Below are 27,130 nucleotides of genomic sequence, written 5' to 3' on the forward strand. Positions count from 1 at the left end.
GTATATACATTATATCTCAATAAAGTTGTTAGGGTAAAATTTTTTGTTTAAAAAGAAAGGCACACCAGGTGGACCTCCACTCATTTGATGGTTGGGCAGAGGGAAACCCAGAAGAATCAGAGAAGAACCACAAGAGCACCGTGCAAAGGAATCAAGAGGGGTGTGAACCCCACTGGGAAACTGCCAAGCCAGTGCTTGCACGATCTTGGGAGTGAACGTCTCATCCTAGTCCCAACCTGAAACTATCCTCTGGATTTGGCAACCCAAAGGCCAGTTTCTTTAGCATCCCAATATTAATTTCAGTAGGCAGTTTTACAAAAATCTTAAGCACCTAATACAACTGCAAATACAAAGCCACTATATAAATCAAATGAACAGCCCACAGTGCGTTCAAATGTTTTTGACCAAGACCCACAGTAAGGAACACGTTCAGGGGTGTCCAACCCACCGCCCACAGGCCACATGAGGCCCAGGATGGCTATGAATGCGGCCTGACACAAAATCGTAAATTTACTTAAAACATTATGAGATTTTTCTAGTCAGGTCAGGGCATGTGATTACATGTCACCATGTATTTAATGTGTGGCCCAAGACAACTCTTCTTCTTCCAGTGTGGCCCTGAGTCACCAAAAGGTTGGACATCCCTGCATGTGTGCACCAAATCAAGATCCGATGCACGAATGCACACACGCAGGCAGAAGGAGTTTCCTGAAACATAGAAAAGATAATAGCAATTTACCCTTATTGTGTGCAAAGTGCTATGCCATTCTCTATTCATTTTTTTTAATGCTAGCCATGCCTTGCTAAATTAATTTAACCATGCACGCATGGGTCATGGCCTACAGACTGAAAAATACTGAGTGGGCCATCCAGAGCCACTTAGAAAGCTGGCTGATTCCTGCTTTTAGCCTTGTTTGGCTTCACCTGTTGGTTATTTAAAAATTAAATTTTATGTCTTCGGGCAGGCCTCCCTTCTCCTGTACCATTTCCAACTGTCTGATACCCACTGCCTCACACATTTGTGTTACTTGCCTGGCCCTGAGTACAATTCTTTTGGGGCCTTCTAGATCTCTAGATTCTAAAGGAATAGATGCATGCATTTATGCATTCCATAAATATTAAATGCATGTCTTGCACATGCCAGTCACATTGCAGGCACTGGGAATACAGCAGGAACAGACAAAAATCACTGCCTCAGTGGAGTTGAGATTCTAGAAGAGGAAGACAGAAAAACAAAGCAAAGTAACTCTATTCTTTATTAGAAGCTAATACATTCTCTAATGACAATAAAGACATAAGGGGACCAGCATGCTCTAAGATCAGCATGCAGGCTTCACACCCTTTTGTGGAAATGAGGAAGCCTAATCCGTTCCTACCTAACAGAGAAGGGGTGAGAAAGAGTGTGAAGGAGCACAGCCAGAACTTCCCTTAAAATGAGAGTTCCCAGTCTGCCCATCCCACCTACAAATTACTCTAGCAAATGGCAAAGCACCAGTAACTTTAGCAGAAAATTTCAAAACCGGTCCGCCATTAAGGGGGAACCACTGAGGGATATGGTCACTGGCATAGAGGCCCTGAGGTGGGAAGCCTTGCAAACGCATTTCACACTTTTCCCTAATGCGGCCTTCCATGTCGTCAGCACCCCCTCTCCTGCAGGATAAATGGCCCCCTCATTAGGTCTGCACACATAACCCCTCTCCACCGGATTCCTGGTGACTGCGCCTGCCTTATCTCTGACTTTCCTCCCTCACATTTTCCGCTCCAACAAAGCCAAACACAACACGGTGGAGGCTTTCACGCTTCTGTGCCCTTGGACACGCTGTTCCTTCTGCCTGGAAGGCCCCTGGCCTAGATCCCCGCGCGCCCCCTCCCGCCTCCTCGGCGAGCTCCCATTCATCCTTCAGAACCCATCCTGGATGTCCCCTCATCCAAGAAAACTCCTTCAACTCCTCGGCCTCATCTCCGACCCCAGCGCCACTCTCTGTTTTGCTTCTCTGCACTGTAATTACCGGTTTCTCCACATCTCTTCCCTCCCAGATTCGGGCCTCCTCCTGCGCTGGTGCTGCATTGGATACTAGCTTTGACCCCAAAGCCACCAGTTCCGAGCGCTAAGTGACAGAGCTTGCACATAGGCTCAGGCTGGCTTGAAAGCCCCACTTCTGCCCTCCGCCTACCCAGTGGTCCGGTAGGGGCCCGTACTCGTGCATGTCCAGAGCACCAAGCTGACCCCTCGCTTGGCCGCCCATCCCCTGACATCAGCAGCGGGCAGCGCCGGGCAGAGAGCGACTACAAGTCCCGGCACGCCCCGCCGCGGCCGCGCATGCCCAGCGGCCCGGCGTTTGAGTGGCAAGTTGTTTGTTACAGCGAACACCAGCTGCTCTCCGCGCCGGGCGCCGTGCGCCGCCGCTCCGCCAGCGCTGCCGCCCTCGCCCGCCGCCCGCAGCCCGCCGCCCGTGGCCCCTCGCGGCTTGGCGGGCCTCTCCTTTGTCCGCCCGGCCCGACTGCGCCGAGCTCCCGGTCCCCGGGGCGGTTGCCCGCGGCGCTCGGTGCCGGCTGGGCGCGCAGGGGGCGGGGGCCGCGGCTCGCCCCTCGCGGATGAGCCGCCGCGGAGCGCGGGCGGACGATGGAACTCCACATCCTAGAGCACCGGCTGCAAGTTGCCAGCGTCGCCAAGGAGAGTATCCCGCTCTTCACCTACGGCCTGATCAAACTTGCTTTCCTGTCCTCCAAGACCAGGTGAGCGCGCAGGGACGCGGCGCCGGCCGGGGAGAGACAAAGAGGCGCACCCGGGTGGTTGTGCTCGCTGCCGCCGCTCGGAAAACAACTTCCAGCCCCGGGGAGCGCCCCCGCCCCGCAGCTCGCGTTGCTTTTGACAAAGGCACCCAATCTTCCCTCCAACGGGGTCCTTCCACCCCGACCCCCCAAAATGCATCCCGGCCGCTGTCTTCCTCCATCTCAGCCCCCTCCCTCCCAGAACCTCCCCGAGATTCGGAGGGCCCGGGCGGCTGCAGGTCGAATCCGTGAATGAATGAACGAACGAATGAATGAATGAAAAACAGGTGTGGGGACGCGGCAGTGGAAAAAACAAACTACCACCCTCCCCATCCCCCAATCCCTCGGTTGGGCCGGCCCCCATCCAGGGCCGGGAGGGTGGCGGGGCGGGAGGGGGGGAGGGATTCTGCTGAGTGCGGCGGGTAGCATGAAATCATTAGTGGGTGTTTATCTCAAGGTGCTGCGGCTGTTGCTGACGTTGTGGGGGGCTGGGTGAGGGCAGGAGAGGGGCTGCGGGTGACTGTCGCGGTGGTTCTTAATCCTTGGGGTCCGGGAAGGTGGGAGGGGGGTGTTTTGCCGAACCGTGGAAGGGGGAGGAGCAGGCGTGTTTATGGCTCTGCCTTGAGGCTGGGCTTGGATGCTGCAGGAGGAAAAATAGTTGAAGGCCTTGGGAGGTTGAAGAAAAACAAGTTGGATTTTCCTAGTGCCAGGTCAGGTCTGATTTTGTGAGCCCTGGTGGGTGCTTGGATTAGGGTGTTTTGTTTTGTTTTTTAAGGAGCCCGAGCCCAGTGGAGTGGGAGTGTGAGTGTGAGCTGAGCTAGCCTCTGTAACTTAAATCCCTTGTTTGCCCACCATTGTGACTGTTCAAAGGGATGAAGTTATTGCTGGTTGGTTTTTCAGAGGCTGAGGTGGAGTTGGTTCTACCTCGCTGCAAAATGAATGAATAAATTACAGGTCAAGGTTAATGTTAAAATGACCACTTCTAAACTGCCCCCTTGGGCGCTGGGCTCAGGGGAGCTCCAGGATGTGGGGAAATAATTCAATCCAAGCCTCTTATCTGCCTGGTAAAGTTCTTGCCTGGAAATCTCACTTTGATGTTTGTGTCTGAGCAGGGAGCTCAGTCCCGCCATTGTTTGCAAGATAGAACGAGATCTGCCAGTGGCATCTTGTTTACTTTCTTCTCAGGCTGCCCGATGGGGTCTGGAGGGTTGAAATCCCTGTCTTTGCTGGGCCCTGGCTCCTTTGATTGCAAAGGTAATTATTAAACAGGTTATTGAAAAAGAAAAGCCCACAGCTCAGGTTCTGAATCTCTCCTTTGCTCCACCCCCACCACACACACACACACACACACACACCCCACAACCCCCCTCTGGCTGTGGACACCCACCATGCTGCATCTACCTGCCCTCTCTCTACCCCCCACCCACCCTGTCCTGAGTTCCAAGGCTGGAGTAAGAGAAAGCAGCCTTGTTTTTCCAACCCTTGGCCCTCAGCCCCAGGCAGCCCCCTGGCTGCTTTCTCGGCTACCATTCAAACTGGGATGATGACTCAGGCTGCGGCTGTTCAGGCATGGGTGCCAGGAGGAGGGGGCATTGGAGGGCTTCTTAGAAAGGCCAGAAAGGGCCAATCCTTCTGCCCCTTTCCCTTTGTAGAGGGACTGACCCTCTTCCAGCCCCACCCCAGGGTCCAGTTTGGAGGACTCATAGATAGGCATGTCCGGTGCATGAGCCCCTGACCACCTGTCTAACCATGGAAAACCTACCCTTCAGTGGGTCCCACTTCTCCCTCTCCTGCAGGGGGCATCTGGTCTAAGGCCCAGGTGACCAGTGCAGTCTGGAAATGACCCAGAGGTCAAAGGTCATCTCCAAGTCTCTAGGGTACTGTTCTAAAAGATGCTGAGTTTGTTTCTCAAATGGCTGAAAGCTGCCTCCTGGCACTCCTGGCCAGGACACTGGCTTCAGGTTGTGACTAGCTCCCTCAATGCCTGCTTGACAGTGGCAAGGTCCCATTCCTTCTCTGGCTATCACTTTGTGATGAAGACAGCACCACTTGAACAGCAAGTTTTCAGAGAGCTGCTGTGTGTGTAGCATGGAGTAATTGTGGAAATGGGCTTTTTATCAAGTAAAAAGTATAGTGGAGTGTGGACATACCATTTAAGCTATTCTGAATGATCGGTCACCCAGGTAGACTTTTAGTCCTCTTTGATTTTTCCATCAGTACCTACCCCCTAGCAGTGGCCCCTAGCCCTGTCATTTTCTTCACCCCACCCCCAACCTAAGTTCAGATCAACCTAGTACAGCATCCTCCCCCAGGGTCTCTGTGCCACCTGTGTACGAGTTTTCAGTCACTCTCTATAGTGTAGACTCTTGCCGTGGCATTTATGGCCTTTCCGGATCTAGATCCAGAATCCTTCTCTTTAGCCACTCTCTGGCAAACACTCGGGTGACTCACAGCTTTCTCCTTTCCTTCACACCTCTGTGCTTTGGTGCTTCCATCTCAGCCTGGAACCCCTTTCCCCAGCAAATTCCTGTCCCACCCTCAAGATCTGGTAATATCACTATGAAACTTTCCTGAAACCCCCTTCCCACCACCCCAACAGATTTAGTTGCTTTGTCCCTCTGGTGTCTACGTGGGTGGAGGCTTGGGGAGGAATATGGCATTGGTAGATCCCCATTCTGTGTGGGGGTGCAGCTGCGTCCAAAAGATGCCCCTCCCTCTTGGAAGCCCAGAGCCTGATAGGAGAGAAGGACTGAGGTGATCACAGTACAGTAGATAGAATCAGGGAAGGGGGGCATCTACTGGGGCGGAGGGGGTATTGGGGACTGCCTGAGGGAAGCACGTAGACTTCCTGCAAGAGGTGGCACTGGATCTTAGGGCTTTAAAATAGGAATTAGCTAGGTGAGAAATGGGGTCTTGGTCCCAGATCCTGCATATACCCTGGTACGACTCTTTGAATTAGGTTTTACACCTGTTTTGCAAAGGACCGAGACTCAAAGGTTAGGTGACTTGCTCAAGGTCACACAGTAAGTGGCAGAGCCAGGACTTGAATCTGCATCTTTCTGACGTAAGCTCGGAGTTTTGCTATTACAACTTGTAAATGATGCCCATATGCAAGTTACGTCCACCCCTTCTGTTTGCAGCGTACTGTTTGTTCTAAAGGCTTTAGGAGTACAGGGCGGCACCTGCCGGCTTTCTATGTCCCTTCTGCCCCGCCTTTGTGACCCTTGTCCTCCAGCAGGAATGTTCGTCCTCATCACCTCCCATCTAGACTTTCTACTTTCTGATGGCCCAGCTCAGATGCTCCCTCTGCTTCACATTTCATCACTTCTCAACTTTTGTCTGTAACAGAATATTGTTTGCTTATCTTATTCTCCCACCTCAACTTTATGCTCCGGAAGCTTCTTGTGCATCTTTTTATCAACTCCCCCGCCCCCAGTACCAGAACTAACAGTGCCACCATTGATTTTACCATCTCTCACTAACAGGTAAAGACACTGGGTTTGGAGAAATAAAGTGCTTTGCTCAAGGTCACACCGCTGGGAAGAAACAAAATTGGGATTTGAACCAGGTCCTCTCTCTACTGTGCTTAGCACAGTGCTTTGTAGGCACTTAGTAACTGCCTGTTTGATGGATGTTCCACTCGGGCACAGAGTGACCCAGATTTCAGCCGGAGTCTCTTATGAGTGCCCTTGGGGGCTGGAAGAAGCATGGCAGGCAGATCACACCTGGAGAAGCACGGCCCTGCCCTGGCTCTTTGCCCCCACTCACAGCAGCACCTGGGTACGACCGGAATAGGGGGCAGAGGCCAGCTCAATGCACTTATTCTAGGCACACAGCTGGATGGCAAGACCCTGGGTGAGCAAAACCAAGGGTGTCCACAGAACTTTCCCTCAACCCTTGTGATGGACTAAGGTTCTGTAGCCTGGCTGAAGACCCACCACAACCCAACACACTCTTCTCTGCAGCCTTGACACTCTCATGTCTCCCAGCTGTACACACCCACACCCACACGCTGTGGTATCTCCAGCCTCATGCCTCTGTTCTGTCTGCCTCAAATGTTACTCTTTGCCCTACTCCCTTTGTCCACCTGCTCATTCTTTTAGATGCCATTTTAGCCCTGCCACCTCCAGGAAGTCCTCCCGAAGTACAAAGCTGAGCTCACATGTGCTGGGATGATGGGCTTAATCTCAAAAAGATGAAATGTGACCCACTGTGGAATATCAGCTGGATGCCTTGGACCGTTACTTAGCTGGCCTCAACAATAGGCAGTTTGAACTTTGCATGATAGGTTATAAGTCGGGCTGCTCTAGGCTTGGTAATTTAAAGGCTTGATGATACCATCAAGGACCCCAGTCTTCCTGTCTATTTGGCCATCCTCGGCTTGATGGTGTGGTTCCCTGTGGAACAGCAGGGGCAACTCCAGGCCTCATAGGCAGGAGCAAACCTAGTGGAGGGAAAGGGCTGTTGTCTCGAGGTGTGTCTGAGAAATCCTTTCCAGGAACACCCCCTGCCCCCGCACAGACTTCCTCGTGTTACTGATGAGACTGGGTCACATGAGCATGCCTGCACCAATCACATGCACACGGAGTGAGAGCATCACGGACCAGTAAGGATTCACTGCACTGTGGCTACCGGGAGGTGGAGACTAGTGCCACCCTTCTGGGACGTGGATTTGCTGTATGCAACCCTGCAAGGCAAAACTGAGAACACCTAATAAGAATGCAGCAAAAGCCACCATGACAACTCCACGTTGGCCAGATTGCCCCTCTTTTACAGATGAGGAAACCGAGAAACTTGAGTGCCCCAGGACACACCGAAGTGGCAGAGCTGGGATTCAAACCCAGGAAGTCTAGTTGTAGGTCCTGTCTTGATGACTGCGAGGCCAGGCCCAAAAGCACACAAGCTTAGGCACACCTTCCCCAGGAACCACTCAACAGAGGTGTCACCATAAGGCCACAGCACTGCTCCCCACAGCAAGGAAGTGGAGGGTGGGGGCAAAATCATTATCCTGAAATGTATTCCAGTGCAGGAAGCTGAAAGTCCCCGAGGTGAATGTGCAGTAAGCACATGCCCACAGAAATACCAATCCTGTGGGTCTCCCATGTGTCTGTCTGTCTGTCTCCAGGGCAGTGCAGACACTTAGCACCGCCAGAGCCCCCTAGGCAGCAGCGGCAAAGGCCTGGAGGCTGGAAAGAGAAAGGCGTATGCGGAGTGCAGACTGGCCCACTGTGACCTCTGCATGGGGCTGGTGCAGATCGTGTGTTTTCTTCATGTAGAAACCGTGTGTCACGCATCTGCCTGAGCAGAGCCCAATGGGAAGCACAAAAGGAGCTTCTGCCCTGTGCGGAGGGAAAAGGTATGTTCTCTGCCAAAGCTGGAGGGTGAGAGGCCCAACGGCCCAGATGGAGGAGATAGCTCCGGAAGCTGGCAGAGGCAATGGGGCCCAACCTGGAGGATGTCGGGGGTCCCCCTGGATCCCTGTCCATGGCTCAGCCTGCTCGAAGTCCTTCCCAGACTGGTCCCTGATCGGGTTTGCTTGCCTTACCTGTGAATATTCCTGGCTCCGACTTCTTGTGTCCTCTCTGGCTTTGTCTTGTCCCTACACCACACATGCCCTATTCTTAGAGTAACTTGTTAGTTTTTAAATATCCCAAATTCTTTGACACTGTTCCCTTCAAAAGCTGGAACTCCCCTGCCTTTAAGTGAAGTCTGGGTTAGTGACTTTCTTCTAACTGGTAGAACGTGACAGAAGTGAGGCTGAGAGGCTTCCAAGGCAGGAGCATCAAAGGATATCTGCTGCCTGCTGGGTATCTCTCTCCTCTCTCTCTCTCTCTCTCTCTCTCTCTCTCTCTCTCTCTCTCTCTCTCTCATCCCTCGCTCTGGGGAAAGCCAGCCGCCACGTTGTGAGGACTCTCAGGCTGCCCTGTGGAACGGCCCGCAGTGGAGAGGCGCTGAGGCCCTTGGCCAACAACCTCGGCAGCCACCCGGACAACAGACCCTGCCTCTCAGCCAAGCCTTCCAGGGACCGCAGCCCCTGTTGGCAGCTGGACTGCGACCTTAAGAGATCCTCCAGCAGCTGAGCCACACCCAACCAAGTTCCTAACCCATGGGAACTATGAGAGAGAGAAAAGTTTGTTGTCTTAAGCCACTAAGTTTTCAGGTCATTTGCTATGCAGTAGACAGCTAATACAGTCACTATTTGTCATCCTAGTGGGGATGTTTTTTAGAACAACAGGGAGCACTGAAAACAGTTGCCTTGGACAACAGGACAAAGCAGAAAGGGGTATCACCTTAGCGATAGTAGTCCATCCAGACAGCTCTCGCAGTCCCTAACCTAGCACAGACCCTTCTTGGAGTTGGTACCAGCATCAGCTCCTCCAGGAAGCTCCCTGGGGCTGGGCGAGCATCCCCCTGGGGTCACCATGCCTTGGGATGGAGGCTGGAGGGCTGGTCCCCCTCTGTCTTTATCCCAGGCGCCTGTCCAGGCCTCAGGACCGGTGCTCCATGGCCCCGACCTATCTCTGGTAGTCATGAAGAGGCCATTGTGAAGGACTGAACTGGTCTCTCCTGAGCCTGCACACAGCTAGCAAGGTTTTTTCTTACAACAGACCTCTCGGATGAATAAGCCAGCCGAGTCCCACCAGACCCTGTGCTGTGCCTCGGCGCAGGCAGGCTGGCCCACTGAGCTCTCCAGAAGCTGACAGTTCACCCAAACCTTTAGCCAGTCAGTTTGGGGGGTGTGTGTTAAATTAAAACTTCTAAAGGGAAACTCACCTCCAGACGCCTTCCATTTGTCCCTGCCTTGACTACCATACATCGGACATATTCTGCCCTCTGAGATAGGTGTCTAAGAGCTTAGGTCTAGCCTGTCCATGCATGTGCATAACAGCAGCACTCACAGCACCCAAAAGGTGGGAATCACGCAAGTGTCCATCAACAGCTGAATGGGTAAGCAAAACCTGGCACACACATACAGTGGAACGCTACTCAGCCTTAAAGAGGAAAGAAATTCTGACACAGACTACAGTATGCATTGACCTTGAGAACATCATGCTAAGTGAAATTAGCTATTCATAAAGGGACAAACACAGTACAATTCCACTTCCACGAGATACCTGGAGCCATTAAAATTGTAGAAAGGTGAATAATGGGTGACAGGAGTTGGCGGGAGGGGTCGTGGGGGCTGTTTAATGGTGATGGAGTTTCTATTTTGCAAAATGAAAGGAGCTCGGGGCGTGGGCTGCACAGCAGCGCGCTGCACATACTACTGAACTGTACACAGAAATGGTTAAGATGGCAAATTTTATATTACACGTTTTTTTAAAAAAAAAAAAACAACTTTAAAGAAGAGCCTAGCAGTGTGGGGAATCAAAGGGCAGTGTGGCAAGTGGAGGTCAGCGAGCCAGGGCAGCGTGGTGACAGATTTTAAGGCCCATAAGACAGTGACTCTGAGCGTGTAATGTACTGACTCATTTAATCCTCACAACCACCCTCACCACACAGGTGCTGCTACCAGCCCCATTTCACAGATGAGGAAACTGAGGCACTAAATAGTTCAGTACCTTGCCCAAGATCACAAAAACACAAAGTAAAGAGTAGGATTTTTGTTTGTTTGTTTTTGAACAGCAGCTTTATTGAGATAAGTCACCTGTTATACACCTTCTTACAAGCTCATAGCTCAGCCCCAGCCAGGTGGCTTGGTCAGCTGGGTGGCAAGTGTCAGCGTGGGGGTGGTGGCGGCCTCTGCCCCCACAGCGCTGCCGGTGTGCTCAGCCTCAGAGGCATTGGAAAGGTCAGTCTGGTCGTCGCAGGATGGAATGACTAATTCAGATTTTTATTTGACAAGGGGAGCTTTTTCAGATTTGGGGGAGCTGTGAGGACTGATGGAGGCAGGTGTGGGGGGCAGGTGGGGGGGAGGCGGGGTCTGCAGACTGCCGGCCACTGCAAGGTCAGGTAGTCAGAGCCAGGAGCTCCAGTGCCCTCCAGCTAGCCTTTCAACCATGTGAGCTGTCTGCTCCCAGCAAGGCCTTGGGGCCACTCTCTGCACCCCACACTGGGAAGCTCTGTCTGACTGGTGCTTGTACACCCCAGACTTGGCGTGCCCCAAATGGTGCTCCCACCAGACCTGCTCCCACCCTCCTCTGTGTCCCCAGTCCAGCCTATGTACAGGCCCTGTCTGTAATCCCCCCTTCTCAGCACCTGACCCCGTGGTCCCCAGGAGGAGGATATCCGCTCCCTGGGCCTCCCTGGGCCTCGTTCTCAGCAGGAGAGCAGCTTTGATTTGCGCAGAAATCCAGTCCCATCTTAGCCCTGTGTGAACCACTCTGGGATGAAGTCCAGGCCCTGAGGGGGGCCCCTGAGACCCTGCCCTATGGAGCCTGCCTCCCCAGCCCCTCCCTGCCTTCTCTTCTTTCATACTTCATTCTCGCTACCCCTCTCCCTGCACTGACCCTTACCCTCTTCTCTGACCAGGACACCCTCTAATTTGTCCCCGATGTCCCTGCCACCCGAGTCTGGTGCCCTGGCTGTGCCATGCATGAGCTGTGCAGGCTGGACTAGTCACTTCCCATCCTGAGCCCCGCCATCCTGTCTGTGAGACCGGTCAGTGACTGTGCGAGGCAGTGGTGTTTGCACAGCCTGGAAGGTTTGGCCCGATGAGAATGGGCATCTCTAAAGGCCAAGCCTGACCCGGGTGGGGGCTCTGACTGCCATCTCAGTGGGCTTGAGCAGCAGGGACTCCTACATGCTCATCCCTCCCAGGAGCCCTGCAGGGAATGGCCCTTCTCCATCGTCCTCAGGGCACCGAAACAGTGCCCATTCCGTGCTTTCTGTGGGACAGTTAACATGTGGCATCATAGGCCTCAGGACAGGTACAGAGCTATCACCCCAGCTGTGTGGTGTGATGCAGAGAGAGCCCTAGAAGTTGGAAGAAACCCCACTCCACCCCATTCTTATAAGAGTTGGAATGGAGAGCCTGCAATGGGATCTAGAATGCTGAAAGGGGTGGGGGGGGAGTTTAGAACAGTCCTTGGACTCCACGCCCCCCCCACACACACACACACTAGGGGTGAGACTGGGGCAGGGCTCTCAGGAACAGGAGATTCCTGCACACTCCCCACCCCACCCTACAACCAGGGGCTGGCCCCTGTCTCTGATTCATTTCTCCCCTTCCCTGGAGGGGTCCCCCTTCCTCCCCATGGGGCCCCAGGCAGGTGCCCTGATGTGGAGAGGACCCCATGGTGAACTCCCTGGGAGAGCTCATGCATCCACCCAGGGTCACAGTTGGGAATGAGGGGGCTGGAGAGGCATTGGGAGGGTCACCTGTAAATGACAAGGTGCCCCAATGGATCCTCAAACCAGGCCCTGCAGGCCCCAGTGGACAGCCCAGGCGCAGGGAGTGCTGGGCTTGAGGACCCGAGACCACATTTTTTTCATCTGCTCTTCTCCAAATACTACTCTGAGATTCCCCCTCAGCTTCCCTCTAGCTGTTTTCCCTCCCCCAGCGCTTCAGTCCAGGTTATCCAGTTGAACTTGAATTGCCTTCAGTTGTCATTTTCCACTGAAAAACAGAGAAGGCGGTAGCACCCACCCCAGAGGGCTGGCCCAGGGATTAAATGAGATCATGTAGATAAAGTGACAAAGTGCTTAGGTCTGCACCTGGTCTGGAGTCCACGCACGTAGGGGCTGCGTGGCTGGGAGATGGTGGCAGTGGGGGTTCCACGGCGTCCCTTGTGCTGACTTTGTACACCAGCTGTGCTGCTAAGATGTCCCTTGAAAAATCACACCATTGGAAAACTGCCCCGTGTTAATGCCCCGGGGAGCGCTGGTTCTCAAAAGCCAGGACCCCTGAATTCTTGAACAGAATGAAGATCCTTGCATAGCCCCACCCCCACCCCACACAGAAGCTGTCCTGTGAGAGCAGGTTTTCTCCACATCTCAATTCCCTCTCCCAGGTACAGGCTGGGGAGGGGCCCAAGGTCCAGGTGAGTGTGTGACCGGGAAAAGTGTGCTTCCAGCCCTTTAGGGGCTCATCCTTCCCGATGAGTGGGGCGGTCAGGCCCGTCCGTGGTGGCTGGGCACGGCAGCGGCTGCACGGCGGAGAAGGTTCTTTCTGTCTGCTGTTTCCTCACATCTGGCGTGGGCCCTCAGCCCTCACGGCTTCCTTCTCCACTGGTTCACAAGTGGGACTTGACACCAAACATAGGAGCTCAGAGGGGCACAGATATTCAGCCCATACATAACACCACCTTTGGAGAGAGATCTCACTTCAGTAAGTCTCGGTTTTCTTATCTGGAAAATGGGGGTGGTACTGTTGGCCCCTGGGGTCTTGTGGGAATCTCACACGTCCAGGGCCCAGCATCCAGGAAGTACTCAGCAGACATCGGCCATCACCAGCGAGGCTTCCCTGAGCATCTGCCAGACCCCACAACCGTCTGGGGCTCTGGGAGATGTGATTTGGGGCCTCTCCAAGGGGGCCTGGTCCTCTGGTCTCCAAGCAGAGGCTAAGCGTGCGTCAGGCCTCAGGCAGGCTTAAGCCAGCCGTTTGTCTTCATGTTGAGTCTGGAGACCTTGGGAGCCCACCCCCACCCATTGTTTACCCACCCCTGCAGGGCCCAGGCTTACTAGGGGGCACCCCGCATCTTCTACTGGGAGCACTGAATGGGGAGAAGGCAGAGTGCTAGGGTCACAGTTCACCTGGCCTGTTAGGTGGGTCAGGCTTAGAGCCCCCCCCCGGTCCCCTCCCCCACCAACCATATAGGGAGACGGTTACAGATGGGTGGGAGAGGCAGGAACCCCATCATCCTTTGAGGCTCCTCCGTTCTCCTGGCAGTAGACTGTGGCTGGGATGTCCATGCCCCCGCCCAGGCCCTGGGCAAGAAGGAGAAGAAGATTGGTGACTGCCAGGCAGCCAGGTGCAGGTGAGCAGCAGGGCTGGGGCTTGACTCCAGGGCTGTCCAGCTCCCCAGTACATCCCCCTTCCTGCACCTTCTCAGCACACCCCACTCTTCCCTGCTCCCCTGCCTTTGCAGTCTACCAGCCCTGCCTCCTGCAGGAAGGCCACCCTACCTCTCTGTTTTGTTTTGTTTTGTTTTGTTTTGTTTTCTTGTTGTAAATTTTTGGATAGCTAATGAATTCAAAATTCATTAAAATTCCAAAGATATACAAAGTTGCCCAGTAAAAGCTCCCTCCCACCTCTGTTCTTCAGCCACACAGTTCCTGTCCCCACAGGCCGGGAGAGTCGTGGGAATTTGTGGTGAAATTGTGTGTGTGTGTGTGTGTGTGTGTGTGCGCGCGCGCACGCGAGTGCACAAACATGCATATGTATCATTTTCCCTCTTTGTTTTTCACTGTAAATTGCTGGTAAACCGCTCTCACTGTTCTTGCTCTACACTGTGGCCTTTGCAGCTGACTTAACCTCACGCTCACTGCTGCGCGGTTCTGCATGGAGCCGGAGCATCATGTCTTCACCCCGTCTCTGGCCAGCAGACAGTTAGTTGTTCCCGCCTTTTCTGGTGGTGTTTACAGCTAATGCTGTAACATACAGCCTGGTGTGCAGGCATGGTTTTGCGTGTGTGAAACAGGTTTGTAGTGAAGGCCCAGGAGCATGAGGGTGAGTGAGGTCCTCTCCTGGCACCTGAAGAGACAGGTGAGGGTTTACGCTCCCTCTGGGTGGCCTGGGCCTGCTCCTTGCCTCCTCACCGTCCTCCAGGTCATCAGAAGGCCTGGTGGGGGGAGGAGCCCTTCACGTCACCTTCTGTCTGGGTGGGTGTGTTTGTGCAGAGGTGTGCCGGCTCTGAGGCGCTTGGTGGTCTTCTCATTTAGGACTTTGTCACTCTTCATCTCTCTCCAGCCGGCTTGCAGGTCCTCGGTGGGCTGCCAGGGTCTTAGGAGTCTTCCTCCTCCAGGGTTCCCAGCCCATAGTCAGCCCACCACCCTTAAGGCCCCATTTTTATTTGCTCTCTCACCTGGGCATGTGCTCGTCCCAAAGGCCAGGCCCCACGTGCAGATGCAGGCGGCCGTCGGCAGGGCCTTTTGGCCCAGGTAGCCTGCTCCGCACTTAACTGCCCCTGGTGTGCCTGGCCCTTGAAGCTGGTCCACTCCCAGGTCCCAGCCCCCCAGCCCCCTCTGCCTTTTCACCCTTTGCTGGGCTTACCCAGTTGGGAGGCTCCAGGCTCTGGGGTCAGCTGGGCCCGAGCATCACCCTCCTGGGGCCTGCAGGCCACGGGAGCTTGGAGCTGACAGCCGTCCCAGAGGCAGTGCGCCAGGCCCGTAAAACGCCTGCCCCCTCGCGGTGCGGGGAGGCAGCTCCTGCCCCTTCCACCCTCAGAGGGCTCTCAAAGAGGCTCCTCCCTGCCTCCGAAGGTGATGGTTGCCCCGAGGGTGCCCAGCTCCTGTGTGGGCGGAGAGGACGGTGGCACCTCTGGGGCCCAGAGGTTTTCATCCCTTCACCGTCACAAGCACACGTTCTGTCCTCTTAGTAGCTCTCAGCCTTTGGCAGGGTGTTGACCTCTCCGAGCCTCAGTTTCTTCATCTGCAAAGTGGGGTGATCACGCTGACGTGGCCAGCTTGTCAGAATTGCACTTTTATGTCATGTTCTGATTACTTGCTGTCTTTTTTTCTAACGCCATTGTCTGCCTTCCTTTCTCTGACTCAGTGACTTTGGCGGATTGGACGTGGCCCCAGGATGTTAGCCACAGCCATGTGAGAATTTTAATAAAAGTGAGATATTTGGCCCAGTGCCCATGGAAGGCCCTCAGGCCAGGCCCTCTTCATGTGTGGGGTAAGGCCACTTGGCTGCTGGACCGTCACCAGGCTGCTCTGGGCAGCTCAGAGAGGTGATGACAGGTGTAAACCAAGCAAAACGAAACCGTTGGTGAGAAGGTTGGGTTGTGAGGGGCTGAACCAGCTGGGGGTGTCAGTGTAGCTTTTACGCCCCAACCCTGACTGCAGGCGGTCGATGCCACTGTTCGCCCGGAGTGCAGGGCCCACCACAGCTCGGGCTTGGGGTTTGCAGGTGTGTCGAAGCCATCGCTTGACCTGCAGGCCAGGTGCCTGAGCACTTTGGACGGAGCAGGGTCTCCTGACCCCAGTCCAGGTTGTCAACAGGGCTCTGTGTGGACTGAGACTGCCCTGGCCTGGGGAGCTGGGGCACGTTGGGGAGAGTGGACGGAGGATGAGGAGCTCCCTGCAGCAGGGCAGGGATATGCCGGGCTGGCACCCGATTCTGGCCCCTCTGGGCTGGACCAGCCCTGACATCTTTAGTTCAGCTCTCGTTTCGTGGATCTGTAACTGAGTCCCAGACAGAAAGGACTTGCTGTGGCACGCAGCCCTCATGGCGATCCCATGCAGACAGGCCCTGGGGAGCCCCACAGCGGCCAGCCACGGCTGTTCCCAGGCCCAGCACCGGCCCGCAGGTGGCCTTCACTCGCAGTTGTGTCGGGAAGACTGGAAACAGACCTGTGGGGGCGTGGACTCGGCTCCTTCTCTCCTGGCCGCCCTTCTCCCGCCGCACTCCGTCTGCATGGGGCCCTCCCCGAAAGCCCTGCCTTTTCTCTTTCTGTCCTCTCTGTCCCGTGGAGCCAAAGTCAAGGCCCCATAGAGGGGCCCCCTTCTGGGAACCTTCCAGAGCCCTCCACGTTCCTCATCTGTTGGGCTCTTAATACCGTCTCTCTTCCGCGTGGAGACTCACCCATATAGCCTTTCTTGAGCTCATATTCATTTCAGCCCTTCATTTGCCACTTCTGGTCTTTTCTTCCAGTTGCTTCACAAGTACCCACGACGTCTTTAAGGGTGCCATGGACTGAATGGCTGTGTGTGCCCCAGAACTCAAGTGCTGAAAAGCCTACCCCCCAGGGAGGCTGCATTAGGAGATCAGACCTTTAGGAGGTGATCGAAGTTAAATGAGGTCGTAAGGATGAGGTCCTGATACCATGGGATTAGCTTCCTCCTGAGAAGAGACAGCAGGGAGCATGCCTGCCCATGCTGTGTGTGTGTGTGTGTGTGTGTGTGTGTGTGTGTGTGTGTGCGCATGCGCGCGCGGGAGGAAGGGTGCAGCGAGGCGGTGGTGTCCGCAAGCCTGGGACAGCCCAGTCTAGAAACTCTGCTAGCCCCTTGACCTGCTACCTTCCAGAACTGAGAGAAATCAGTTTCTGTTCTTCAAGCTGCCCAGTGTCTGCTACCCTTTTTTGGAAGCCCTGGCCATTGCTGCTTTCTGTCTCCCCGCCACCTCGGCCCTCCTGGGCCCCTGATGCGGTGAGGACCAGTGGACAGGGCCCAGGACCTGGCCTGTTCAGACCGCTTCCTCCCACGGGTGAGACTGTGTCCCAGGCCTCAGTGTGCCCATGTTGGTAACGGGAGGGTGAAAGGAGAGGCACGGTAGCAGTTTTCCTGCCCTCTCTTCCTGGCCCAAGGCTGAGCTCACTAAATGTGCTCAGGGTCAGTGCTGGACATTTCCTCCCGGAGCTAACCAGACAACAAGAGGACTTCTCCTGGGAAAAGTAGGATAGTGTGGACATCAAACTCGAGATCCCCCTCATGCCTGCAGCTGTCATTCACTCTGGAGGACCTCGTTGAAGTTTCTGAACTTGTGGAGCTGGAGGTGCAACTCGACCTGAAACGGTGTCAGTGCCGATGGCCTGGGGTGAGCCACAGTCGAGTGGCCAGGCGGCCGGGTGGGTCCTCGAGCTGCGGGCCGGGAATGGGACATGGGCTTTGTTTCAGGTTGTGGTCGCTTGCATTTAAGTGAGTGATGGGTTGAAAGTTCTAGAACCTCACTGTCCAAATTGGTAGGCTCTTGCCACATATCGTTATTCAACTTTAAATAAAACAAAGATTTCAGTTCTTCAGGCTCGTGAGGCACATGTCGAAGTGCTCAGTAGCTGCGTGGGGCTCGTGGCTCTCTGGCCGGGCACCGTGAGTGTGCTGGGGGCGCCGAACCCACTTCCACCGGGGGCCACGTCAGCCTCCCGGGTGCCTTCAAAGGGCCGAAATAACTTTAGGACTGTGTAAATGTAACTGCTCCTTTTAACTGTTAAGGAGTTGAAATTACATTGCGAGGCTGACATGGCCCCCAGTGAAGATGCGTCTGACACCCCTGGTGTAGACCATTCCCATCGTTCTGGGAAGCTCTGCCTAACAGCACGGGTTTAGAAGGTTGCGTGGGCTCAGGGAGAAAGACTGCCAGGTGCGTTGTGGCAGTGCCTGCCCCGACTCAGAGTTGGGCAGAGTGGGGTCACACCTGGCCGTCCTTGCCATGCGAGGGCAGGTGCCAGGGACCCCCGCTGTGGGCCAGGCAGCCGTGTGTGGTGTCGCGGGGTGGGGGTGAGCCCGCGCTGGCGGGGCTGGTGGGAGTTGGCTCCACTCCGACATCCCAGCCACTCACAGACTCAGCGCTTCAGTGTCTGCTCAGGCACTGCCGCCTCCAGGGTGCCTGACCTGTGGCCCCCTGGACCCCGGCACTCCCCGGCTGCCCTTCTGTGCTCGTTCCCTGTGTCCACGCCACCCCCACTGTGTAGGCACATCATCACGTCTGCCTCACCGGCCAGCACTGTGGCGGACAGGGCACTGGCTCGACAGAGCTGGAGCCGTAGTTCTTCCGTGGCCGGCCACGTGGTCTGACGTGGGCGTGACAAGGTGCCGGCCCAGTGCAGAGGGGGGAGGCACAGGACATGCCCAGGATCACCCGGCTTGATGAGAGTCCAGGCTGGCCCTCCCTCCCGGCTCACAGCGAAAGCCTCTTCCGGGGGAGTGACGGGGGGGTGGGGGGTGGCTGACACATGGGGCCGGGCCAGCCCCTCGTGCTCTAGGCTTGGGCATCGCGGGAATTCCAGGGGTCAGGCCGCAGCCCTACTGGGGCAGCCAGTTGCTAGGACTCCCAGGTGAGTGTCCAGAGCTGGTAGATGTCACAGGTCACTTCTGTTTTAACAGGTTTACATTGGCTTAACCTACTCCCAACCTCACAGGCAGGTCAGGGAGCTCTGGGAGTCCCACAGGCCCTCGGCTGCCCGCCCCCGCCCCCAGTGCTCCCGGCGCTGACCACACGCAGAGACCCCTCCCCATTCGGGAGACTGACTGCCCCTGAAACCCAAGACACTGAGAACGTTGGGGGTCCGGGAAAGGGAAACAGGGCATTCGTGGGCCAGAAGGGTTTTCTTTGGCCCACTGAGTGTGTTTTTAAAAAATTACACCAACATTTCAACATTAACATAGATCACAAAAATCTGGGTTTCCATTTTTCCTTGAAAAATTGGAAGCTCTTACACTCTAGGGCCCACATGGTTACAGCGCCTCAGAGCCCAGTGGCTGCTGCCCCGTTTCGTCAGGAAGAGGGGGACCCCCCCCCCACGGAGGCCGGGTCCCGGGCCGTTTGTCCTCACGCTTCTTCTGCCCACCTGTCTCTCCCTGCCCTTCGCTCCCAGATGCGCAGGGAAGAGAAGCAGACGGAGAGGGCCCCACGTTTCTTGGTGCGAGTGGAGAACGTGCCTGGGTGTTCAATCAGAAAGCACGTCTCACTCCTGCGTCCCTTCCCCCGGGTATTTGCAGGCCTTCGAGCTGTAATCCCTGTTCTAGACCTTTCCAGACTCTTTCTTGACTGAATCCTCCCCATCCCCCCTCCCACCCCGTTTTGTTTCCTGTCCCTGGGACCCCTGAGGAAACATAATTCTGTCCTTGGGGGCACTCGGGCAGATTCTCGGTACAGACGGGGGCGCGGGGCACAGCTGCCCTTGGCACTGCTGACCGTCATCCGGGCTCCCAGCTGGAGGGCACGGGGGCTGGAGGCTGTGTCAGTGCTGGCACGGCCACAGGCATGGCTTTGGTCTCTGGGTCCTGCATCCCAGCGTTCCCTGGGCACCCCCCCCCACCACTGCCCCACCGGGGGCCCCAACGGAGGGAGCCTGAGGCCAGCTTCCGCCCCCCGAGAGAAGGTGGGGCCCGAGCAGGAGCAGAGAGGGGCACGTGGAGACCTAACAGCAGGGTCCTCTGAGAGGTGCAGGACCAGCCTCCTGTACTTGGCTGCTGTGAGCTGCTTAAAACAGACGCCCGATCCATTGCTCAGACATTTCACAGCCTTTGTTGTTGTTAATACATCTCGGGCACACAGAGTTTGATTACTCTTCATCCTTGGTTTGCGGCGTACTTGCTGATGCTGCTTTACTTTCCTTTTGCTTTTTCTTTGAGTAACGGTGCCCCCACTGCAGCCACAACATCAATGGAAACTGCCGTCCACCCACGCTTACCTTTTCCTGGACTTTTGCAAATGCTTTTGCCCCATGTATATACCTGAAAAGGGTATCTGGCTGCATGTCATCTTCTGGGCTTGCGTTTTCCCCTCACCGTTGCATTCCGAGGTGTAGAAGACACTCAGAGTTTCCAAGGCTGCAGGCGATTCATCCGCACTGCCATGGACTAGTGCTCTTGGTAGAGTTAGGGGTCCCCTGCCTGGTTCTCTTCCTCCAGCCTGAATTCAGCTTACACAGCCCTCCTGAGCCCTTCCCAGGCACCCCATCCAAGGGACGCCAAGCCTTTCCTCGTTGCACAGCCTTCACCACAGTAGGCTGCGAGAATGCCCTGTGTGCGGTCTTTGCCAGCACTCCATACTAGCAGGTTCCCGTACTAGCAGGTTCCTGTCCAGTCTCAGCAGGGGCTCAGCCTCAGCACAGGGTGTTGAAAGGCCTGGCCACAGGCCCCGCCCCCTGGAGAGGGTGAGGCCTGGGTGGGCTGAGGGGTGCAGAACAGTTCTGTGGGGCACTCCAGCTGCTCTTGTGGAATTGGGGGCATAGGAAGCCAGCCAGGAGATTTTCTTAAGAAGGATGTTCATAGCAGCTTTATTCATAATAGCCAAAAACTAAAAATAACCAAATGTCATCGACAAGAGAAAGGATAAATAGGAGTATATTATAATACATTATGAATGCATAGAAACACACACGTATATTCATCCACAAAAACAACTACAATACATAAAATAAAACAGATTCATCTCAAAATCGATACATGGGATACGTGGAGCCGAGGAAGCCGGGCACACAGCAGCGCGCCCCGTGGTGTGGAGGTGCCGGAGCGAGCACGCCACCGAGGTGGTGACGGTGGCAGCGGTGCAGGGTGCAGGGACCGGCAGGAGAGGAACAGAGAGGACCGCGCCCCAGGGGGGGTTCGCTGTCTGGACTGCAGTGGGGGTTAAATGGGGTACACAGTTGTCAGAACTCATCAGACTTGCACCTAAAACCTGTATGTTCTTTCATTGCAGTAAATTACACCAGAGTTTTACATAAAAAGTGTTGGAGGAAAAAAGTATTACCTGGGGGGACAAAAAATGACCCCGGGGCCAGACTTGGTCTCACGAGAAGCGTTTCTCTCTGTCCTGAAACGATGCGCACCTTTGGGGGCTGCCAAGAGCCGCCCTGGCCCCGAGAGCAGGGTGTCGCCGAGGGGTTGGCGGGGGACCCTTTGTCCTCGCCCGTCCTCGCTCTGCTGGCTCTGCCCCTCAGACCCTCGTTCCGGGGACCCTTGAGGCCCAGCACAGGGCCTGAGCCATGTGGCCACCTCCAAGCAGGCCACCCAGCACATCTGCTCGACTGTGACGTGGAAAAGGCCCAAGGAGGACAGCCGGGGGGGGGGTTACGGGAGTGGCCCGTGAGTCCCACAGGCGGGCCAGACCCAGGGAACCGACACCCAGGCACGACCCGGGAGAGGAGGGTCGCGGGGTTCCGGAAGCCTCTCCCCCAGCCACCACCGTCTCTCCTGCACGCGGTCCCGACTTCTGCTGCCTTCATGTGATTCTGTCCATTGTTGAAGCATTTTTGGTACCAAAACCAGGACAGTCCCTGGCAAGCCGAGATGATCGGTCCCCCAGTTACCTCCCGGCTGGCGCTGAGGTGAACAGGCCCTGCCGTGCCCAGCGTAAACGCGCCACCCACGTGCTGGCATTGATGCGGGGTCTGTGCCGGGCCTCAGGCCGCAGAGGCTCCGTGAGCAAGCTCCGCCTGCCCTCGGCCACTCGCCCAGGGAGGGCCACTGGGAGGTGGTGGCCGGTTCCCTGTGCTAAGGCCCCTGGTTAAGCAGCTTGCCGGGATCCTCTCCTAGTCGGGAAGGCCCAGGCATCCGGCAGGGGAGGCTGGCCGAGCAGTCTGCCTTGGCTTCCGGCTTCAGCCAGGCACCCTCAGCAGGCCCACTGGGCACTTCGTAGAATTCCCCGGGTGAGTTCAGTGTGCAGCCAAGGGGTTCTCAGTTGAGAGCCAGAGCTTCGAGCGGTCAAGACCTGGGTTTTGCGCAGTGTTTTTGCCCACAGCCCCATTTCCATTAGGGGAAGAGTGACAGCCTGTTGCGGGCTCTCCCTGCTGGGTTTCCAGGTGGCGGGAATGTCCACGGTCCCTGGAGGGGAGAAGCACAGCTCGCCGTGTGTCTGTTAGAAAGAGGCTACATTAACATAACAGAGTTTCTAGAAATAAGCTACCCCAGAATGGAACAGATTGTTTTGCAAAGGAGTGGGTTATGCAAATAGAGCCTGGGCCCCTACCTGCCCTGGGTCCCGTCACCAGCAAGGTCACCGTCACCGGAGCAGCACACGGTGGTCTCCCGCCCCGGTCCCGGGCCTCCCTGCGCTCCGCCTCCCTGTCCGGGTGATTCCAGGAAGTCCCCCCTTTGTGGTTTTGATGGGAAACCTGCGGTAAACTGTTCCACAGATTAAACAAACTTGCAGTTCTTTTCGCTCTGCTAATTGACTGGGTCCGTAAATCTGAAATCTCAGAGTGGGTGTGCTGGGCGAGTTCACTTGGCAGTGGCCCTCCGACACCCCATCCTCCTCCGGGTTTAAGGGCTCTTGTGGGAACGGGGCTCCGACTGGCAGGGGCTTGTCGCCCAGGGTGCCCGAGGAGAGGCCCAAGTGAGGGCCCAGCTCTGCTGCTGGGTTAGGAATCCGAGAGTAAACAGATCAAGTTTCCAGTGTCAGCTGGCCACAGCGATTGAAAATGAGAATGTTCTCTGAGATGACTCAGCCTCGGGGTAGAGGCAGCCCCCAGCCTTGGCGCTGCCCTGGAAGTGGGCCACAGGCCAAGCCCACAGGGAGCGGCAGTGGGTTTTCAGAGTGAGCGCGCGGTCTGCCACCGCGGTGCGTCCCGTCAGGAAGAGGGCGCGAGCTGCAGTCTCCGCTACGGGACAGGTTGCCATCCTCGGTGTCCTCATCTGGGAAGTGGGGACAGCCATTCCTCTCCCAGGGCAGTTGTGAGAAATGAGTCCAAGACCCTTCCAGCCAGTGTAGTCGGAGAAGTGCACGTCCGAAGCAGCTCAGGAAGAAAGCCAGGGCAACAGTCGCTGGAACCCAGGGAGACTCCCTTGGGAGCCACCTACATGGGGAGGAGAAGAGAAGTCACTACAGGAAGCAGAAGAGGAGTGTCAGTGTCAGAAGTTGGAGGAGGGCACGTGAGAGATTCTAGTGTCCAGGGAAAGGCCTTGGCCAGCCATGCAGGGTCCAGCCTGTAGGTCAAGGGCAGGAGGGCGTGGGGGAGGAGGCTGTCCAGGGCGTCTGGCGGAGGTCATCGGTGAGCGGAGGAAGCAGGACAGATGGGGGTTGGTGGTGTCAGACAGGAGGCCTGTGTGATGGCAGAGGGGCGGGGGGAGGGCAGCGGCCCCAGGAGGAGATGGGGATGCGGAGACTTTTTTTAGGATGGGGGAAACTCGAGCCTGTTGTCATTGGGCAGGGAAGCCGAGTGCGAGCGGGGCACCTGTGGGAACGGAGAAAGGAGCAGCTGGCCCTGGCACTGTTTCTGTGGAGCCAGGGACGGGCTGAGGTGGGTGGGAAAGCAGGGGTGTTTTGAGAGAATGTCTCACCGCTCGGCCCAGACGTGAGGAGACTAGAGATGTGGGTTGGGGTTCATTTCCTGCCTGACCATGGACGTGAGACGGATCAAGCAGGTCCCGTGGGCGGCGGCGGGGGCAGGAGCAGGAGCCGGGCCCTGTGGGGATTTCTGAACTGGAGGTCATGGCTGAGGACGGCGGTGCTGGACAGGGGTCATCTAAGGATTGGGGCCAGCCAAGGGGGCCACCCAGGACACCCTGCCCCAAAGCCAGCACAGAATTGGAGTGGCCACAGGACGTGAGGGAGGCGCTCAGGCAACCTGAGAGCCAGGGGCACTCAGGGTTGCCAGGCGACAGGTCAACAGCTCCGCGCAGTGCCCTAGCACAGCTGCGAAGTCCTGCAGTGGCAGCCCTCCGGGGACCATTAGTGTCAGGGGCTTGGGGGTGGGGACCGTGCTGTAGGGGCCTGTGTTGTGATCATCGTTGCCTGCGTGCCTGCCTCCTGGGCAGGATGGGCGGTTGGTTGTGTGCCGGGCACCCCCACCGGGGCGTGCGGAGTGGAGCACGAGGAGTGAGTGTCTGGTTCTGTCGGGAGCAGACCAGGGGAGCATCAGTGCCACTTCAAACTGAAAGGAAGGGGAGAAACGGGCACTCTGGGGGCCGCCGTGTGTGCCTGGCACTCTCATCTGCGGAGAGATGCTGACCTCTCCCCTGGCCCGAGGGTTGGCGGGTGTGCCCTCGGTGTGAGTGGGGAGCCCAGCGTGGGCTGTGTGAGAGCTGAGGCTGTGGAGCTGCCCCCGTCCCTGGGACCCCCACCCAGGCCCCTGACTCCAGAGCACTGCCTTTTCCAGAGCCTTCGCCGTCCCCACAGCACCAGCCGAGGGTCGACCAGAGGCTGAGACAGGAATACAGGTGTGTTCCTGTCTGCAAGGCCTGAGCACCCCCCGGCAGGGCTGCGGCTGGGGACACCCAGTGCCCCTCACTCACAGGCCAGCTGCTCCGCGTGGCTGCACCGAGTGACCACACTTGGGCATTCTCGAGCACGTCCACTCATGTTCAGTGTCTCCTTAAATTTGGGCTGTGAGGACCAAGCTGAGGGGTGAAGGTAGATCTGTGGAGCCAGAGTGAATCCCCAAATCACTGACAGGCCACAGTCAAACCGAATGACCCAGGTGGCGGGGATCTGAGTTTGGAACCGGTCCTCGCATTCATCCTGGGACCGCTGCCTGACTCTGGCGCCCGGACACCCTGGGCGGCGGCCCTTGTGCTGAGGTTCCTACACCTGTTTCGGCCCTGCAGCCGCCCGAGCTCCAGTTCTGTGGCTGGGTCCCCCATGCCCTTCTCCTGGACCCCAGGGGGCCTCAGCTCAGGTTCATGACCCTTACCCATCAGCATCCTTGCATGACCCACCTTATTGGATTTATCTGACTAATCAGTGTTAATAATGTAATCAGCCCCTGTTAAGCCAGAGCAGAAATAGGATCTAGACAATACCTTACATTCAACCAAAGGTCTCTGGCCGGGGTTGGGGCGGGAGGCGGGGGCACCCACACCCTAGTGAAACTGTGTTCTTCATTCCTTAGCTTCCTGCCCATGGAGTTATATTGCAACTATGAGGAGTCTTAAAGGCGGTGTGTTGGTTTTCGTTTTAGCTGTTTTTAACTATAAAAAGAGGACCCCGCTGTATGTAATATTTGGGGACTTTTCCATCCACCATCACGTTGCTAAGATTCTTTCACATTTCTGCAATTCACTGTAGGTTGCTCGTTTAAACGGCTGGGTAATGTTCTCCTGCCATCGTTCCCCTCTTCAGACGACGGGCACCCGGGCTGTAGCCAGGTTTCTGTGACTGGGAGCAGGCTGTTACAAATTCTTACATGTGAAAGAAGGTGGCGTCCTCACGGGAAGAGCGGTGTCATGGGGACTGTGCCTCCAGCGCCTTCAGCTTAGGGATGGCACAGCTCAGTGGGCCCAAGGCAGGAACTGCCTCAACCTGACAGTGTCAGCTGTCCTGTCTGAGAAGTGGGACTAGTCAGTGACGCTGTACACTCACTCAGCACTGACTGTGCCCGGCTGTGCTGAGTCCTGCGCAGGCCTGGGGACCTAGATGGGAAGGACTCAGCCCCTCTCCCAGGAGCAGAGGTCTCACTGGCGAAGCCAGACCTGAAGTGAGTGACCCTGTACCACACTGGATATGCCCCTCGCTGGGGAGGCGTGAGAGGGCCCTGGGGCAGGGGCTGGGCTGGGCCCCTCGGTCCCTCGTGAGACAGCAGAGATCACTGAACACAGAGGAGCCGAGGGCCTACAAGCAGAAGGTGTGTTCCTGTCTGCAAGGCCTGAGCACCCCCCGGCAGGCCTGCAGCTAGGGACACCCAGTGCCCCTCACTCACAGGCCAGCTGCTCCGCGTGGCTGCACCGAGTGACCACACTTGGGCATTCTCGAGCACGTCCACTCATGTTCAGTGTCTCCTTAAATTCTAAACTGCGAGGGAGGCACTTCCAAACTCCCTTCCGGGTAAGGTGCCTGGGGCGAGTTGAGGACCAGTGCTTGCTCCAGCCTCGTCTCGGGCAGGTGGTGAGGCCGAGGGCCACCTGTGGGCCTTTTCCATCTCGGTCCCCCGAGGAAGAAAGGAAACCACCAGTCCTCACCTCATGTGTGCACCTGGGCGTGTGTTCACAAAGCAAGAGGCTGGCCTCTCCCAGGCTGTCTTCCCACCCTGGCGTGACCCCTCAGCCCCGCCCGGCTGCACCAGGCCACTGGGGCAGGCCGGCCGTTCAGGGACCCTCCTCCAGAAGTCTGTGCTTCGGGCCTTGGGGTGGGGGCGGGGCCGGGGCAGCCCCCCAGCCCCAGGTTCCGGACTTGCCCCAGGTCTCCATAGAGGGAAGGGCTGAGGCCGCTGGGGCCAGATGTACAGGTGAGCAGGTTCTGCCAATTCAGACTTGACTGAATTTACCAGCTCCGCCTGCTGGCCTCCTTCCTGGTGCCTCCGGCCAGAGCCCTGGCCACGGGAGACTGTCGTTCCCTGCCTCGGCCTCACGTTTCTTCCCCAATTTGTTGAATATTATTTCCTGGCCACAAACAGACCCACGCCTACCACTGTTGGCCTGGTCCAAACCACCAGCGGCTCCCGCCAGGTCCTTGAGGAAGAACAGTCTCCTAACTGGTGACGGGCCTTCGCCCCGTCCGCACACGGACCATGGGGCGTCGTCCCTCCCACTCACCTCTGGGCCGCTGCCTGTCGCTCCCCTGCGCCCACCACTCAGCCAGTCTGGTCTCTGTCCCTCCGGCATTCGCCCCCACCCCAGGGCCCCGCGCAGGGTCCCAGCTGTGGCCTCCCTGTGGGAGCGGCGTGCCTGCTCCTCTGCCTCCCGCAGGTCTGGCGGGGCCTTCCCTTCCTCCTCAACTCTTTTGTTGTTGTTTTTTACTACTGTGGCCAGGTATACACAGTACAAATTTACCATCTTAACTATTTTTAAGTGTACGGCTCGGTGGCATTCAGTCCATTCACACTGTTTGCCAGACCATCAACCACTGTCATCTTCAGAACTTTTCATCGTCTCAAAC

General features: G+C 56.6%; 1 protein-coding gene across 1 annotated transcript in view; it reads left to right on the top strand.

Annotated features, from left to right (window-relative positions):
- The first annotated feature begins 2,351 nt into the window (after window positions 1–2,351).
- The window catches only part of CASTOR2 (cytosolic arginine sensor for mTORC1 subunit 2), a 45,299-nt gene continuing 20,520 nt past the window's right edge, over window positions 2,352–27,130 (top strand). Inside the window, exon 1 of the mRNA XM_045819431.1 lies at window positions 2,352–2,736. Coding sequence (XP_045675387.1) covers window positions 2,624–2,736 — 113 coding nt within the window. The 5' untranslated portion in view covers window positions 2,352–2,623. The remainder of the gene's footprint in view (window positions 2,737–27,130) is intronic.

The sequence above is a fragment of the Phyllostomus hastatus genome, unplaced genomic scaffold (assembly GCF_019186645.2).
Source record: "Phyllostomus hastatus isolate PE091 unplaced genomic scaffold, TTU_PhHast_1.1 phas_scaffold_385, whole genome shotgun sequence".
NCBI lineage: Eukaryota > Metazoa > Chordata > Mammalia > Chiroptera > Phyllostomidae > Phyllostomus > Phyllostomus hastatus.